At 47.9% G+C, this 19,229-nt stretch overlaps 1 protein-coding gene across 1 annotated transcript in view; it reads right to left on the reverse strand.

The window, feature by feature from the left end:
• The window catches only part of LOC142297018 (cytochrome P450 2C14-like), a 61,468-nt gene that overhangs the window by 22,158 nt on the left and 20,081 nt on the right, over nt 1-19,229 (reverse strand). The window contains exons 3-7 of the mRNA XM_075341228.1: nt 16,749-16,911; nt 14,776-14,925; nt 11,977-12,137; nt 9,777-9,953; nt 5,718-5,859 (exon numbers count right to left, since the gene is read on the reverse strand). Coding sequence (XP_075197343.1) covers nt 5,718-5,859; nt 9,777-9,953; nt 11,977-12,137; nt 14,776-14,925; nt 16,749-16,911 — 793 coding nt within the window. The remainder of the gene's footprint in view (nt 1-5,717; nt 5,860-9,776; nt 9,954-11,976; nt 12,138-14,775; nt 14,926-16,748; nt 16,912-19,229) is intronic.

Below are 19,229 nucleotides of genomic sequence, written 5' to 3' on the forward strand. Positions count from 1 at the left end.
CCTGCTATCCCTAACCCTCACCGGGCCCCGGGACAACCAACCCCCCTACCCACGGAGGGGAGAAACAACATCCAAGCTGCTCCCTGTCATCGCTCCCAGGATCCCCATCCAGAGCAGCGGTGGTGTCACAACCTCACCACAACCGTGAGTGGCGTCACGGACAATATCCCTACACCAAAACCACCCCCCTTTCACTCACGGGCAAGGAGCGCCTCTCGAGTCCCCGGGATCCGGCCCACCGCTCGAGCCACCGACCGAGTGAGCAGCAGCAGCCGAACCCGAGCAGTGGGTGAGCACAGCGTCCCATGCTCCGCCCGCAACATATGCCTTTATGTGTACGTATCAATGTAAATGTTTGTGTATGTGCATGTCTTCATGTGCATGGGGCCCACTGACCAAGCGAGCAGCGAGCAGCAGCAGCAGCCGGACCCGAGCAGTGGGTGAGCGCAGCGTCCCTTCCTCCGCCCGTGACAACTTGGCGTCACAAACAGGATCTTACCGCTCTGCCATCTGGTAGAGGTGTGCCTTGTGACCGCCAGAGGTGTCCGGCAAAAAGAATTGAGAAGCCGCCATTTTGGGTGCGAAAAGTCCCCGCTCGAGCATCTCCTTGAGCAGTGGAGGCACGAAACACGAAACCCTGCCCCTGTAAAGGAGGAGCCGGAAAAAGACTAAGGGGGACGGATGGCGTCTGGCTGCATGTAGCTCGCGGCTATAAAAGCAGGGACACCAGGACCCTGCGGCCATCTTGTGGTTCCTGGAAGAGGCCGCCGCAGCGATGTACCAACCGTCCCGCAGCACCGTAGCCCCCGCACCTGGAACCGCGGCATGGGCGGAGGTCCAGACCGCCCAGCTCCAACAGCGGCTGCAGATCAGGATGCAACTCCTCTTAGAGGAGTGGGAGGCCGACATGGCGGAGGTGGTGGCGGCCATACGGAGACGCGAGGTGGAGGGAGTCTTGGAAGAGAGGGTAAGTGACCCACGCCCCTGTACCCCTAGTGGGTCGGTTATCGCGGCCGAGGGGCCCGGTCTACACCCGCTCACCCTGCTACCTCCCCCGCTACCCGTGTTGGCTGCTGCTGCCCCGCCACTAGGCCCGCTACCACTACTACCGGTACCGGTACCCCACCAATCTGCCCAGGCGGACCGACCTGCAGCCGGGGCCCATGACCGCCCGGAGCCGCTCCCGTGGAAGGTGCCGAAGTCCGAGGCCGTCGGAAGAGAGGTACCGGAGGCACCTGTGGAGACTTCTCCCGAACCGGTGCTGACAGACCGCTCCGTGCAGGAGGTCCAGCGGGAGACGACCCCTGTGCCCATCCCCCATGCCTCAGCTGAGGCCGCGCTGGGTTGCCACTGCAGGGTAGCACCCCAGGCCATGACACCGCGGGACCTTCCCCCCAGAATGCCAGTCCTGGGTGGCGTGAAGGAGGTCTCGCGGGGCCCGACCCGTGCGCCGGGGCCCGCAGTAGCCCCTTACTGGGACAGAGGACAGACCCCACTGGGCCAGGAGATTGCGGAGAGGGAGCGAAGGAAGGCGGAGCTGGTAGCCCGCACGATAAAAGAAAAGGAAAGCCTCCACCAGGCCACCTTCTGGATACGGGGCCCGTTCTATGAAGGACAAGTGTGGAGGTTTGACGTCCATCGGGGGTACGGGTTCATATACGAACGAGGCCTGGAGGCCGAAATCTTTGTTGCCCGTAGGGACGTCAATGCCCACCTACCTGAGGACCATCCAGGCCGCAACCTGATGCCGGGGGATTTGGTCCAATGCACCAGGCACTGCGGGGATAGGCGTTGGTTTGCGCTGGATGCGAAGCTGAGGGGCAGTCAAGAGGCCCGAGTATCTGCCCAGCCCCCTCCCCTGGCCGACACCGTGGATCTGGAGTAAGTCAACGGTCCACCGTTGTTAGACGTTGGGACCACCAGTTTAAAAGTGTTTTGAATGATAAGTGAATCAACAGAAGAAGTAACCAGATTGATAGTTTGATTGAACCGGCCGCTGCCGGCAACTGTTGTCCCCGTAGGGACTTTCTGTAATCCTTGCGTAAGGAACTGCTTACGGACAAGCCCGAGAACTTGCAGGGCAACCACAAACTTAGTGAGATGTAAATAAAAATGCTGTTGGCTTGATTCCGTTACCGCCTCCGGAGAGGCTGATTTGGGAGGATGGGCCTGGAGGAAAGGGATGGACCAGGCCCGCCACTACCGTAACCGGTGGCGATCCTCCGGGGGTTCAGGGGTCCCCATGGACGCGGGTCCCCTGAAAGAGACAGAACCCGCTCGGGCAGCCTGGTGATGGAGTGGGGCAAGGGGTGCTGTCCACTTCTTAGGGGCAGCATCAGGGCCAGGTTGTTTGGGTGGGAGAAGAGCGGAAGCCGTACCTCCCGTTATGGGAAGATTGATGCAGATGCTTATGTTTTACATGTTTTTATATGTTTAAACCCTTTTCTACAGATAAACAAAAATAAAACCGGTGATGGACGAGCAGCCCGTGGACGGTCTGCATTTTACTAAGGGGGAATGTGGCGCCCTGGACAAGCCAGGACGTCACAAGTACTACAACAACACACCCCACACCCTGGCTAGGCACATCGAGGTCAAACACAAATCCTTGTTGCCTCCCTCCAGGGGCCGATGTCGACACCAGGGGGTGGGCCAGGCGGTTGGCCCCGCCCACCGAGGAGTTCACAGTCCTGGAGGCGGGAAAAGGGTTCAGTGGAGAGGAGTTTTGCAGTTGAGTTGAAGAGTAGTGAAGTGAGGTGGCAGTAGAGGAGACTGACCGTGTCCGGGTGCGTGGCCCGGGCACATACAGCAAGGTTGGCAGATGGTGGTGACCGTCTGCAGGAGAGGCTGATTGGAGTGAACCGTAAGGAACGGGGACGGGCGGTGGCCCGACGGTACCGGATCGGGGAGCAAAGAGAAGCCAGCACCATTCGGCAGGGCTTACGAACCCCGACCAGGCTAGGAGTCGCCGTAAAACTGGTCAAATCCGTTAGCGAAGGGAACCTCCGGGGTTTCTCAGCAGTCAAGACCCGATTGAAGGCAACAGCTCACACCGTGAAGGGAAACACAGTCACCGCCAAGGCTACAGTTCCCAGGGCCAGAGCCTGCGGGCAAAAGGGGCTCCCTCAGCATACATCCAAGCTGGGGAGCGGGTTACTGGTGGGAACCCATTGGAACCGTAAACACAACACAGGTGCAGGGAAAGGCAGTCACCACCAACCTACCGGGAGAGCTACTGCAGCCGTCTGTGGGACCCGTCCATCCAGCCGTTTGTTTGACCAGAGACTCCGTGTAAATTACTGGCTGAGTGAGTACCACCGTGCCGTGCGGCACAGCACTGCCCCCGTGACCCTGCACCTCACCAGGCCCCGTAACCCACCTGCCATCCCTAACCCTCACCGGGCCCCAGGACAACCAACCCCCCCTACCCACGGAGGGGAGAAACAACATCCAAGCTGCCCCCTGTCATCGCTCCCGGGATCCCCGTCCAGAGCAGCGGTGGTGTCACAACCTCACCACAACCGTGGGTGGCGTCACGGACAATATCCCTAAACCAAAACCACCCCCCTTTCACTCACGGGCGAGGATCGCTGCTCGAGTCCCCGGGATCCAGCCTACCGCTCGAGCCACCACTGAGCAGCAGCAGCCGGACCCGAGCAGTGGGTGAGCACAGCGTCCCCTCCTCCACCCGCAACATATGCCTTTATGTGTACGTATCAATGTATATGTTTGTGTATGTGCATGTCTTCATGTGCATGGGGCCCACTGAAACTCCTTTTCCCGGGACCAATGAAGACCTGGAGGTGGCCTGACCCTAAAGCGGGCTTTACACGTTGCGACATCGATAACGATATATCGTCGGGGTTACGTCGTTAGTGACGCACATCCGGCGCCGTTACCGACATTGCAGCGTGTAAACCCTAAGAGCGACGATCACCGATCGCAAAAACGTCAAAATCGTTCATCGGTGACACGTCACTCCTTTCCTTAATATCGTTGCTGCTGCAGGTACGATGTTGTTTGTCATTCCTGCAGCACCACACATCGCTAGGTGTGAAACCGCAGGAACGACAAGCATATCCTTACCTGCGTCCACCAGCAATGTGGAAGGAAGGAGGTGGGCGGGATGTTATGTCCCGCTCATCTCTGCCCCTCCGCTTCTATTGGCCGGCCGTTTAGTGACGTCGCGGTAACGTCGCTGTGACGCCGAACGCACCTCCCCCTTGAAGGAGGGATTGTTCGGCGGACACAGTGACGTCGCCAACCAAGTATGTGCGTGTGATGCTGCCGTAGTGATAATATTCTCTAGGGCAGCGATCACCAGATATCGCATGTACGACGGGAGCGGGTGCTATCGCGCTCGACGTCGCTAGCAATTGCTAGAGATGTCGTAGCGTGTAAAGCCCACTTTAGAGTTCTCTATTCTGATAAGAAGGGAAACATGGTACCAATGTATTAAAGCATAAAGAAAATGCAGGCCAGAGCTTTAAAGCTTGAGAAGTACTCTGTTACCCACAAATAATAACAATACCATAGAAATGTGTTTTACGACTACAAAAGTGTACCAAACGTAATATGTCTGCTATCGTTCGGTACAGTTTAATTTAAACAATTCCAGTAAGAATGTTTTTTTTATTTCTACAACAGCTTCTTATCTCAAAGATTTGTCAAGTATTTTCAAGGTCTCTTATGGCCTGAAAAATGGTAAGCAGCAAACTCCTAGATTGCACACACAGTCAGGGGTACCGTAACCGGGTGCATCGGAACCAACAAGCAAGCCTCTACACAAATTGTCTCTTCCATTTTGATCAGCACGTTTCAATTGTCCAGCTACATTTAAAATAAACCCATTATGACACTACTCAGGTTGTGTGTGCTACATTACAGGGGCTGACATAGACAGAAGAGGGCCCCTGTGCAAGAATAGTCTATGTACCCTTTACAGTGCAAGAATGTGTCTGTTACAGAGGTTGTTGGCTGCATTGGAGGTGGTACTGGAGCTTCTTTCCTCTTGGGCCTCTGTGCAAAGATTGTAGCAATGGTATGTCCGCCCTTGCTATATCCTAATCATGCAGTCTCTACAACCGTGCATCGGCTGGTTCAGGTTCACTGTTTTTTAGCTCTGCAGGAGTTAATTTCTGCAGACTGGTGAGCAGGACCTAAGAGCTCAGGTTGCTAATTGCCTTGTGCAGCTGTCTCCTCTCTATTTAAATCACAGCTTTCTTCCTGTATGTGCCGATGATAGCTTTAGCTCTAACGATTCCCAGTGTTGGTGATTTTCTTGTTTACAGTGATTCGTGCTGTGAGCGTTCCCCTGTTCTGCATTACTTCTCCCCCTTTTCCGTTGTTTCCCAATACACATATTGTCTCTCTTGTGTGTTTTGAGAGCTGTGTGTACAAGTATCCATTCTTCTTGTCCGTGTCATTTTGTGGGGTTTTGTCTTTGTGTTTCACGGCTCGCCCCGAGGGTGTGGTAGAGGGGGAGTAAGATCAGGGCTTGGACAAGAGACAGGGTCACGCTGGGGGATCGGACCTGGCTACCATCAAACCTACCTCTGAGATAAGGGACAGCACAAGGACTCTAGTCTGAGGGCCAGTCTAGGGTCACCTGTGCCATAATTACATACCTCATGACAATACCTTAATAAAAAAGTTGCAATCCATTTTTTCACTATAGTGTTACTTCAAGTCTCTGATTTTAAAACTTGATTTCTTACTTTGAATTTCTGGGTATTTTATCATCAGCAGAAGTCCCCATCTCAGGGTGGTTGATGTCGTCTCCATTCCAGCTGCGAACAGGTTTCCTACCAGGACCGTCAGATTTTCATTATGGTAATACTCGGTGGATTCAGGTTTTCCCTGAATGTAAGAAAATAATAAATTCCTATTAAATACAATATGGTATTTTGTTTATCCACGGCAGTCTTTCATATACTATACCCAAATTTCTATGTTCTACAGAATTGTTAAAAAGGTTTTGTTTCTTTACCAAAAACAGCAGGAGGTCTATCACCATGTGCTTGGTGTCATAGTTTAGTCTCAATTATCTGAATAAGCCAAGTTACAATACAATAATGATTATTTTCGTCTTTATCTGTAAGAAATTCATTATTCTATCTGAAACACTGAATCATTACTTGACTCATTCGACCAAGCCCAATTCTCCTAGGACTCGATTTGTATAGGTTCTTCTGCCTCAATTGGATGACAGGGTGAAGTCACTGAAAAGCCCTCAAATGCACTCTTAGGGTACCGTCACAGTTAGCGAAGCACCAACGATCCCACCAGCAGTCCGACCTGGAAAGGATCGTTGGTGCGTCGCTACATTGTCGCTGGTGAGCTGTCAATCAGGCAGATCTCACCAGCGACCAGCCACCAGCCACCAGCGACTCATGTAACAATGCTACACTTGGTAACCAGGGTAAATATCGGGTAACTAAGCAAAGCGCTTTGCTTGGTTACTCGATATTTACTCTGGCTACGTGTGCAGGGAGCCAGCCCTGGCTCCCTGTACTGTATATGTAGCTAGGGTACACATCGGGTTACTAAGGCTGGCTCTCTGCACACGTAGCCAGAGTAAACATGTTAACAATGTGTAGTAAAGTGTATTAGTCAGATAGCAGAGAGGGGAATGTTAAGTAGGATTTAGTGTGAGATAAGGGTTTAGAATATCATTTAGAGAAAGAAATGTAAAGTATAGGAATGTTACCTAGGTGGACTTTGTTAGTAATAGGGTGAATGTTAGGTCCACCTCACTGGAGCATGGTGGGACTAGTGTTGAGCAGAGTGAAATACTTCCTGATTACATGAGATCGAGCAAAGCAGTTAAAGTTTTGCCTATGAGGAGAAAGGCCTGGGTGCCAAAATTAGTCCTGAAAACCTGATGCCAATCCCAAAAGGTCTGGAGCTTGAGGACAATCCCGTCTGGGCTTGGTGAAGCCACCTGGGCATCACGCGAATGGAAGTTGGATTGAGAAGGATGAGATGATCCTGGCGTACCGGAGACCCTTGTGAAACACTGAGGCTATTGACAGATAAAGGAAAAGCTGCCCCTGCCTATATAGTGTACTGGGAATGGTGAAGCTTCCGCTTCACCCATACTGGAGTCCTAAAGGGAATAGATACCCCTGTCAAAGAGGAAGAACGTTGAAAAACTTGTCTGCTATGCAACCTACAAAAGTATAGACTGTTGTGTTAAAGAGACCCTGGTCTGGTATGAACTTTGTCCAGCAGCAACTGCAAGTGTGAACGGGGAAATGTTCTGCATCCTCCAGGAGCAGGTTGGTACCATGCACCCTACAGAGAGAAGCACAATCAGACAAGGGACCGTTGACCAAGGAGAGCGGCCCAGCTCCCGCTCCCATCAGCATAGTGTCACTAGTGTCACACTGTGACTTCTGAGACTGGTCACAGTCAGGAAATCCTGTTCTAGAATGAAGATACCAGCGTGTTACTGCATGAAAGAAAAAACCCTGATGACCAGATGGGCAGGCACCAGACATCAATCGGAAGGGGTGCCAGGGACAGGTGAGAAGGGTTTTTTTTTTTTTTAAATATCTTACCTATTTATTATGCTGTGGGTGTTGGAAAGACTCCAGAGCCTATTTGAATTTTCCAGTATAATCTGCACGGTTTGGCAAATTTAAAGTTCGTCAGATCTGCATATCTCTTGTAGAAACAAATTTTGGAATTTAATTTTTTTTTTTAAAAAAAATTGAACTATTTGGCTTTCATAGATGCCTAATTTATGGTTTTCAACTTTACAAAACTGGTTGGGGAATGAATAAAAAAAAACAGAAACAAAAACCGCCTGCAATTGTCACCTTCCTCCGGTCCACCAGCGAGTCTCTGCCAATGCTCCGAGTGTCTGGCATGGGCTGTGGCACATATGTCTCTTCAGCAGCCAATCAGTGAGCTCAGTAGTTCATGGGAATGCCCCCTTAATAGCCTATGGGCTGCTGTCAATTTGAAATGACATCATATCAGCGCTGCAGTCCATGTCAGACACCGGGAGCCTTGGTAAAGACTTGCTATGTGGACCATGGGAAGGAGAGTATCATAGTATCATAGTTTTTTAAGGTTGAAGGGAGACTCTAAGGGCGGCTTTGCACGTTGCAACATCGCACGTGCGATGTCGGTGGGGTCAAATCGAAAGTGACGCACATCCGGCGTCACTTTCGACATCGTAGCGTGTAAATTCTAGATGATACGATTAACGAGCGCAAAAGCGTCATTATCGTATCATCGGTGCAGGCTCCGACTTTTTCATAATTACGCTGCCGCGACAGGTACGATGTAGTTCCTCTTTCCTGCAGCAGCACACATCGCTGTGTGTGAAGCCGCAGGAGCGAGGAACATCACCTTAACTGCCGCCGGCGGCTATACGGAAGTAAGAAGGTGGGCGGAATGTTTACATCCTGCTCATCTCCGCCCCTCCGCTTTGATTGGCCGCCTGCCGTGTGACGTCGCTGTGACGTTGTACGACCCGCCCCCTTAGGAAGGAGGTGGGACGCCGGCCAGAGCGACGTCGCAGGGCAGGTGAGTGCATGTGAAGCTGGCGTTGTGATAATGTTCGCTACGCCAGCTATCACCATGATATCGCAGCTGCGACGGGGGCAGGGACTATCGAAATCGTCGGCTTGCGATGTCATAGTGTGCAAAGTGCCTCTAAGACTTTTCTTATGCCACACTGCACCAGGGGTGGAAATTTAATTGAAGGGGAAAACCATTTTAATAGATAGATAAAAGTGACACCAACCATCAGAACAGACTATCTTTTTCTGAGCTCTTCAGCCAATTTATGGCACTGTGAAGGTTTAGCTGAACTGTACTGTGGTCATAAATCAGCTAATAGGAGCTCAGAAAAAGACCGATAAGAGTTACAAACTTTCCATCAAAATGAGCTTGATGACAGATTCTTAGGGGTACTTTACACGTTGCGACATCGCTAGCATCGGCTAGCGATGTCGAGCGCGATAGCACCCGCCCCCATCGCACCCGCCCCCATCGCACATGCGAAATGTGGTGATAGCTGCTGTAGTGAACATTATCGCTATGGCAGCTTCACATGCACATACCTTGTCGGCGACGTCACTGTGACTGCCGAACAATCCCTACCTCAAGGGGGAGGTGCGTTCGGCAGTCACTGCGACGTCACTGCGACGTCGCTAAGCGGCCGGCCAATAGAAGCGGAGGGGCGGAGATGAGCGGGACGTAACATCCCGCCCACCTCCTTCCTTCCGCATTGCAGGTGGACGCAGGTAAGGAAATGTTTGTCGTTCCTGCGGCTTCACACACAGCGATGTGTGGTGCTGCAGGAACGACAAACAACATCGTATCTGCAGCTGTAACGACATTATGGAATGGATCGACGTGTCACCGATCACCGATTTTTGCCATTTTTGCGATCGGTGATCGTTGCTCCTAGGGTTTACACGCTGCACTGTCGATAATGGCGCCGGATATGCGTCACTAACGACGTGACACCAACGGTATATCGTTGCCGATGTCACAACGTGTAAAGTACCCCTTAGTGGTGAACCATTTCAGTCAGCCATCTGTAGGGAAACAAAAAGCCTGAAAAATCCAAACACCAGAAAACGTTTAAGAAAACAAGCTATAAATTAGATTTAGCCCAAAATTGAATCCAAAAGTGACTATATAGCCTGATGACCTCTTTCATTGCATGCCATACAAGTAACACACTATCAGATTTTCTGTATTGCATAAACCATTTGCATATATTAATTTTTATGCATATTGCTAGTGCATCGTACCTCTTGTTGCTTGGCCAAGAAGGCATCAATGAGGTTCCTCTGGTCATTTACATCCAGTTCGTTCTTCTGTTTTGTAAATGTTGCTCTTATGAATTTCTGCATCTCTCTGATATTCCCAAAAATTGTTCTGTGAGGTCCAGGAAGCCAGTCCATCAATGTCGGGAAACTGTCATACATCTAAGCAAACATAAATGTAAATATCAACACTAACAAACGAGTAATAGTGGAAGCAATTGCTATTCATATCCAAATTTAGATCCAGTCCTGTCCTCCTTAAAGAGGTTGTCCCATCAGTCGGTACTCAAATCTATCTCGAGAACAGATCCATGGTGTGCTCGGCCAGGAACCCAATCAATTAAATCCACAAATTTGTGCCAATTTTGGGGGGAATTTCCTGAACGTTTTTGAAGGGGAGATGACAGTGAATATGGTATCACGCAGAAGACAAACCGTTGGTTGTGTTACCTTGAGATCCCCAATTGGCATGGGATAAGGAACTCAAGTCGCTTAATAAAACCCTTCAAAGAGGCAATAAAATTAGATAGTAGGGAAAATTTGGGCATCAGAGATGTCCTCCCTTCCACCTCATAAATATATTGGATAAAATGCTGACAAAAATCCGAAAAAGGGATGGAGGAGGAATATCAACTTCCTGTGCCCTGACACAGTTAAAGTTCTAAGGTGCCCCCATTGTTTTTTCTTGAACTGTAGTGCAAGGGGCTCAGATTACATTGTTAATACCTCCTTGGGGCTTTCTTCAGCCTTTGGTGGTCAAGAAACTGTAACATTTCAATGTATTTTATTGCTGTGTTGCCCTAAAAATTGTCTAGTCTTGACCCTATGACCCATTGATTTCATAATTACATGCTTGCCATCTTTAGAATTTTTGTAAAAAAATATTGTTTGTTCCTTGACCCTTATTAAAGGGAATCAGGTTTTTGCTATGTAAGCTTAAGCCAGCATGCTGCAAGGGTTAACACAGAAAATTCAGGGATGCCTGTCATGTCAAGGTCTAATCTGTTATTTATTTTCTGTTTGTTTACACATCAGGACCCTTCTCACTAAACGACATACCAGCGATTCCGACCACGATATGACCTGGTCAGGATCGCTGGTGCGTCGCTACATGGTTGCTGGTGAACTGTCAATCAGGCAGATCTCACCAGCGACCAGTGACCAGCCACCAGCCACCAGCGACGCATGGAAGCGATGCTGCACTTGGTAACTAAGGTAAATATCGGGTAACTAAGCAAAATGCTTTGCTTGGTTACCCGATATTTACCTTGGTTACCAGCGCACACCGCTTAGCGCTGGCTCCCTGCACTCGTAGCCAGGGTAAACATCGGGTTACTAAGCAAACCACTTTGCTTATTTACCTGATGTGTACTCTGGCTACGAGTGCAGGGAGCCAGTACTGGCAACATGAGAGCGAAATACGCTAGTAACCAAGGTAAATATTGGGTAACCAAGCAGAGCGCTTTGCTTAGTTACCCGATGTTTACCTTGGTTACCAGCGTCCGCAGCTGCCAGACGCCGGCTCCCTGCACATTTAGATTGTTGCTCTCTCGCTGTCAAACACAGCGATGTGTGCTTCACAGCGGGAGAGCAACGAGCAAAAAATTAAACAGAGCAGTGTGTAATGATCAGCGATCTCACAGCAGGGACCAGGTCGCTGCTTAATGTCACACACAGCGAGATCGCTGATGAGGTCACTGGTGCGTCCCAAAACCTGTGACTCAGCAGCGCTCTCGCTAGCAATCTCGCTATGTGAGAAGTACCCCTAAGGTACAATCTTACTTGAGGAACTGGTGTGGGTGGGAGAGCTCTTTCAGCTCTGCTACACAACTGAATCTAATAATGCCGAACCCAGTAATCTAAGGGATACATCTTTGGATTCAGAATCTCCTTGCCTACATCATGCTGCTTTCATATAAGGTAGCAAAAACCTTCTGACAGATTCCCTTTAATCTTCCAAATTAGTCACTACATAGGAATTTTAAGTAATACTCTTGCATATTGCACTTATAGGTATTTGCAGAACCATCCGCATGATCACAAAAAAAAGGATAATTTTTGGACTGTCTTGAATTGTTATGCAAGTGATAATTTTACTCAATCCCCATAGTTCATAATTTTTTTCTAGGATAATTTTAATCAAAACTTCTACTGAAGAATGTAAAATATACATTTTTCTCCTTACCCGGATCCATGGGCTCCCCAGGAGTCTTAAGTTTTCATTAACTAAGGCAAGAAGTTTCAAAATAGTCGGATCTTCGTACTCAAATCTATGACTGAGGAGTATGGCCACAATTATATTGGCTACAGCTGCATTAATACTGTTCAGGTTATCAAAGGGCTTTCCTGAAAAATAAGAAAATATATATTTTTAAAATAATGAAGCATTTTTATCCATTTATACAGAAATTATTGAGGCTTTAAATAAAAAATGGAAATAAATGGAATAAAAATATTATATAATTGTATATGTGAAGGACGTATTAATAGGGATGTGTGAACCCAAAATGTGAAGTTCAGGGTTCGCAACGAACAGTGGGTGTCCTGATCTCAGACTCGAAGACGGACAAAAAAAAAAAATCCGTGTATGAGTTTAGAGCTTTGGTAATGTTTGTATGTTAAAAAAGTTTGTTGAACTGTGCAGCCAATCAACAAGCTATATTCCATGTGGCAGTTGCTGGTCCGCTGCTGAGAACAATAAAGATAACAAAACAATGACGTAGGTTCCCACGTATTTTTGATAAACAGCAGAGGTAAAACAGACAACTGCAGGCTGCAACCCTCAGCTGCCAACTAAACAGATGTGGATGCCCCTCTAGTTTTGATAACCAGCCAAGGTAAAGCCTGCTTTACACCTTACGATTAAGCATACGATATCGTATGCGATGTGACACGCCCCCATCGTATGTGCAGCACGTTTAATTTGTTGACCGTGTCGCACAAACGATTATTTCCCGTCACACATACTGACCCTCCCCCATACGACCTCGATGTGGGCGGCGAACATCCACTTCCTGGAGTGGGAGGGACGTTCGTCGTCACTGCGACGTCACAATGTGGCCGGCCAATAGAAGCGGGGGGGCGGAGATGAGTGGGACGTAAACATCCCGCCCACCTCCTTCCTTCCACATTTCCGGTGGGACGCAGGTAAGATCTGTTGATAATTCCCAGGGTGTCACACACTGCGATGTGTGCTACCTCAGGAACATTAAACAACCCAACGAGCAATTTTTAGCAAATGAACGACGTGTATGCGATGAACGGTTTAATGTTCAAATGCAATCGCACGTAGCTGTCACACGCTACAACAACACTAACGATGCCGGATGTGCGTCACTTACAACGTGACCCGCCGACACATCGTTAGATTTGTTGTAGCGTGTAAAGCCCGCTTAAAGCTGACACCTGAGGGCTGTAGCCCGCATTTATCTGCTTTACCTACCCTGGTTATCAAAAATAGGAGAAAGCCCACGTCTTTTTTGTGATTTATTCCCTATACGAATTTGTTTGCAGGGCAATTGACCCCATTTGTCTTCCTTTTGCTGCCCCTTAGCCTTCAATAAGACCACTTTACAACCATTTTACAGCACAAAAATTCGGGTCTCTATTGACTTAAGGCGGCGTTACACGCAGCGATATCACTAGCAATATCTTTGGTGTAAGCACCCGTCCCCGTCATTTGTGCCTCACGGGCAAATCACTGCCCGTGACGCACAAAATCGTTTGGAGCCATCACACGTATTTACCTGCCTAGCGACGTCGCTGTTGCTGGCAAACCGCCTCCTTTCTAAGTGGGCGGTTCGTGCGGCGTCACAGTGGCGTCACTAAATGGCCGCCCAATAGAAGCGGAGGGGAGGAGATGAGCAGGACGTAACATCCCGCCCACCTCCTTCCTTCCGCATTGCCGGCGGCCGCAGGTAAGTTGTAGTTCGTCGTTCCTGAGGTGTCACACATAGCGATGTGTGCTGCCTCAGGAACGACGAACAACCTGCGTCCTCAAGAATCAATGATTTTTTAAAAAGGAACGACGTGTCAACGATGGACGATAAGGTGAGTATTTTGCATCGTTAACGGTCGCTCCTTGCTGTCACACGCAACGACGTCGCTAACGATGCCGGATGTGCGTCACGGAATCCGTGACCCCGGCCATATATCGTTAGATCCGTCGTTGCGTGTGACGGGGCCTTAATATAGGCTAGAGATTGCTAGTACATAGCTTCTCATACAATTCCTCTTTATTAACACAGAACATCTCTTCACAAAGTTTTGTTACTTCTTCACACGCACTTTTTCCTGCCTCCAATAATCTAATTTGTTTCTGCACTACCCAGCTTAGCACCACAATCATGTTCACTAAACCCATACCCTTTACCCGCAGTTCCATGTCCTATACTCCATAGGAGAGTTTTCTATGCTAGTATGGCCAAACGTAGCTTCCAGCTTACGGATGATTATGGAAGTCCCAACTGGTGAACTCTCTTCATCCAACATTTCTGTCCTGTCCTGGCCTGTTACTTTAATGAGTAATAAACTCAGGGCCATACTGATAGGCATTCTGTCCCAGGCCCTTTTCAGATGAAAATTCTGTATGTCAGTAAGCTTTCTTTCTTTGTATCAGTACTCTGGATCACACTACTCCCCTGCCTTGGTCTCTTCTCACACCAGGGACACTCAAGTTCTGTGGCTTTTCTTACTAGCCAGACCATAGGTCCTTCACTTCTGCACGCTGAGCCCTATCTGACTTCCTAACAGAAAACAATCTCTGTCCCTGGACCATAACCCCTCCCACTCTAGGTTAGTCCCAAACATTAACTCTGTTTAACCCTACAGTCAGGCAAAATGCTGTCTAACAAATAACACATATCACAGTTCACATTACAATAACACTGGTGTCTTTAAGAGGGAAAATGGGCAGTATATCCATCTTCTTACAATATTATCATTCTTCCATTATTACACATATTTATAAAAATGAATCTCTTACCTTCATATGATCGCATCTTCTGCACTAAACACTCAGCCTCTTGGATGATCTTATCTTCTATGGTTTTCTTTCCCATTCCATAATCTCTTAGCGTGGAGAGGGCAAATCTTCTCATCACTTTCCAGTTCTCTCCATTGGAAAAGACAACACCTGATTACAACAAATTCATGTTATTCTCATATATATAGTATTTGGGACATAAAATGTTTTTATAACGTAACCCAAAAAATGGTAATATGAATAAAGCAGATAACCAGCGCCACATGAAGCACTATGGATGCAGTTTCGTTGGGTTTATGCTGTTTATATAGTCTGTAGATGGGCAGCTGATGTAAAGTATGAGGAGGTTTACAATTTATTGTGTCACAATAAGTAGTTTAGTGGCTTTTCCTTCATATTTTTATAGATTGCTAACCCTCTACAATTTTTGCCAGCCAGCGCTGTATATCTTAAAGGAGGTATGTTTTTAATGGCATCATTTTATATGACATATAATGTACTAACAAAAACAGAAAAAATATATACTTATGTGATAAAATGGGGGAAATAAAACAAATTTCCAAATAAGCTGCTTTGCCAGCCATCATCATAATTTGACTGTGGATAAATAGAGGGAGCGCCCTACTTTTGTTAAACTTTTTAGATGCCATAGTTGGTATTGCCTGTGACACTGAAGGTGTGAGTTTTGTTGGAGCCATCAGGCTATGCCTTTTTTTTCAATGGATGGTAAGATACCTGTCGCTCGGCGTTTTGCATGGTTTGCCGACTGTTATGCCGGCGTCACTCTCTGTTCACAATGCAGATTCTGACACTCCGCCCAATGGAGTCACTGATTAACACAGGCAGACTCGGGCATCAACCTGCTGTGTGCTCAGTCATAGTTAGGCTAGCAAGTGTTAAGGGGGTGTTACACGCAGTGATATCATTAGTGAGTGTACCCGCCCCCGTCGGTTGTGCGTCACGAGCAAATCGCTGCCCGTGGAGCACAATATCATTCGGAGCCGTCACACGTACTTACCTGCCTAGTGACATCGCTGTTGCAGGCGAACTGCCTCCTTTCTAAGGGGGCGGTTCGTGCAGCGTCACAGCGGTGTCAATAAGCGGCTGCCCAATAGATACGGTGGGGCGGAGATGAGCGGCTGTAACATCCCACCCACCTACTTGCTTCCTTATTGCCGGTGGCCGCAGGTAAGCTGTAGGTCGTCGTTCCCAAGGTGACACACATAACGATGTCTGCTGCCTTGGGAATGACGAACAACCTGCGTCCTCAACAATCAACGATTTTATGAAAATGAACGAAGTGTCAACGATGGACGAATTTGTGAGTATTTTCCATCGTTAACGGTCGTTCCTTGCTGTCACACGCAACGACGTTGCTAATGATGCCGGATGTGCGTCACGGAATTCGTTACCCTGGCGATATATCGTTAGATCCGTCGTTACGTGTGACGCTGCCTTTAACCTCTTTGATCACATGTTGAGAGGAAGTCAATCACAACTCCTCCTATCATCTTTAAGCTGCATGAAATATTCTATCCATGACAGCGATAGATTATACTGTGTTGGTCTGTGTGTTTTGGTGTCCCAGACTATCTTGAAAGATTTTGCCTGGAGTGGTTGTGGAGTTTACCCATCATCTTGTTGTTTCTTTCCTCCTCTTGTTTTCCTCCTTATCTTATTGTTTTTTACCTCTGTGAGCGTGTGCTGTTAAACAGAGTTTTGGTTTCCACTGTCTGACTATTTTTGTGGGTTTAATCTCAGTCCTGTCCCGGTGCCCCTGGGGGAGGGGGTATCAGATCAGGGCTACTCAGGAGCAGGGCCACGAAAGAGACTCATTTATCCCCTGCTTTAGGGGTATCCCTTAAACTTGGGATAGAATTGGGCCCCCTAGCCTGAGGGTCAGCTTAGGAGCCCGGGCTTCCTAGTATCTCCATAGTCATTGTGACAATAGCATTTAAGAAAAACCTGCTTACCATGATTTTTTAATATTTTTGTAGTCACAGGAGCCTCGGGTCTGTCAGCAAATGCGTCACCTTGGTTGATGAGCGCATCCTTGACAGTTTCATAGCCACATAGCACAACTGTTTTTGTCATTCCTATCTGGACACTGAAGATCGGGCCGTACGTCTTCGAGAGCTGTGAACACAAGTTAAGTCATGATTAACTCAATCCAACTCTCCTGACATGTCCATTAAAAACAAAAAGACCCGTGTACCCACATCTAGTACCCATTCTGGAGCATCTGACATTTGAATAGGAATACAAGGACAACTGGCGAAATCCAGTAGGTAATTTATTCATGGATTTAAAAAAAATAATAATAATTTAAAATAATAATAATAATAAATAAATACATAAATAAAAAATGGTACAACAAGAAATTGTAGATGCTGCAAATTGGGGAAAACATGTTTTCTGAAATAGAAAACTCAACAGGTGCAATGTCCACAAAATTGATGTTATACAAGTAAACAAGTAAAGAATGTCTTAACTAAAATAACATAGCTCAATTTTGAGACAGAAAACTCCAAAAGACCAAATAAAATAAATGTAATGTGAATAAGTCATAATAAATGTAGTTATTAAACCACCACTGACATGCTATATGGTTTATAAATGTCTTACTAGCTCTGAGGAAGAAGGAAGGAAGTGAGCAGCTAATTGCTTTATGGAAATCAATGTGCTGGATAAATTTGGCTGGAAAATTGGGAGTTAACCTTTCTCCTGTAGCGTAACTACTCCAAAAACTTGGCAAGGACCTGGGTAGACACTGGTGGTCGAGCTGTGTGTTAACCAGCTGTACACTATGAAAAATAAAAGTTCTCATAGGAACAGAATAACAGCAGATACAGTAGATAAAGCAAGTCAATTGCAAACTTGCTTATTTGCATGCTATCTTAGTAACTAGAACAATAACTTGAATATACCCCTTTAGAACAGGTAAGCATGAGGAAGGCTGTGATCATTACTGGGGATGTTTGCTGAGTTGCTCTGTTCAAGAGACAGTGACTTGTGTGAAGGAAGTGCTGCTGAGGTGTTTACTAGCAAACTGTTGCAGATATTGGCAAACTGTTGCAGATATTGGCAAACTGTTGCCAGGGTATACAAATAAACAACCTCAGTTTCAGCTTGCTGATGCTTATTATGACTGCCTATCCATCAAGCTTGTTGCCTACCAGTAAGTAAAATAGTACAATCCACTTGGACTGAGATAGACAGTGTGATGATTTTAATGAGAACTGTATAATTACTGTATGATATGTCATGTGATGGCTCTTCAGGGAAACTGAGTATTCGATATTGATTTACATTTTACTTTAAAAGGGTGAAAAACTACAACACAACAGCAATTTATTACAAAATGATGTCGTCATGTCTTTTTGGATACTGCATGTTATCAATAATGGAGATGGGAATAATTCTTTACAGAAACAATTTATTCAAACTGTTACTTTGCAATGCCTAGAGCAGACCATGACTGGTATTCTATGCTCTTAATCCTTGTGTCATGCGCTAATCAAGTCCTGTACTACAGAGAACACAGAGCATCAAATTTCTGCAATTTGCTATTTAAAGGGATATTTTAAGGTAAGTGGATGGGTAAGTATCCTGTTCATGACGCCAAGTTTCGCGGTGTGCCGCCCCCGTGCCAGCAGCCGACGCTGTTCGGATCCGGGCCTTCAGGGGTGGTGGCTCGAGGGTCTCTAGACCCGGGGGTCTTGCGGACACGCCAAATAAATGGGGGGACGTAGATGTAAAGGCTAGGTCGTAATAAGTTTGTGACGCCACCCACGGTGTGTGGTGAGGTGTGACACCACCGCTACTGTTACGGGGCACTCGGGGGAGATGTTGTGCAGCAATTTGTTAACCCCTCCGTGGGTAGGGATGGTGGCCCCGGGACCCGGTGGCTCGGAGCAGGGGATGGTGACTGCAGGGGATGTTGGTGTACTCACTGTTAGTAAAACACACACAAGTCTCTGGTAAACCAAGGTGATGGTGGCCGGTGCCGCAGCCGGTCGCTTTCGGGTCCCCCAACCCGGCTGGTGGTCTCTATCCTTTTCCTGCACTGCATTGTGTAAGGTGGACTTTCCTAGTGTGAAACTCAGGAGTCCGCTCCCGGCTGGATGTGGCCTAAGGAGCCGTGCCCGCAGACGCTGGCCCGTGGGATCTATGGGACCTGGCAGTGACCTCTTATCCCTAATCGGTGGGCTGCTGTCTTCTATGAGGGACTTTGGGTGGGACAGGACCTCTAGTCAATCGGTTAATTAACCAGTTCCAGTTGGTTCTGGTCCTGGCTTCAGGGTCCGAGTACTGCCCTTTGTGCTCCGGTTTCCGGGTCGGTTCCCCATGTCGGTACCGGCGGGCTACAACCCTGTCCCGGTCCACATCGGTTCTGCCGAGTCGTCTTCCCGTCTTCTGCTGACGGAGACCACCGTCTGCCTCCTAGCCTGTGG

The sequence above is a fragment of the Anomaloglossus baeobatrachus genome, chromosome 3, assembly GCF_048569485.1.
Source record: "Anomaloglossus baeobatrachus isolate aAnoBae1 chromosome 3, aAnoBae1.hap1, whole genome shotgun sequence".
In the NCBI taxonomy this organism is placed as follows: Eukaryota; Metazoa; Chordata; class Amphibia; order Anura; family Aromobatidae; genus Anomaloglossus; species Anomaloglossus baeobatrachus.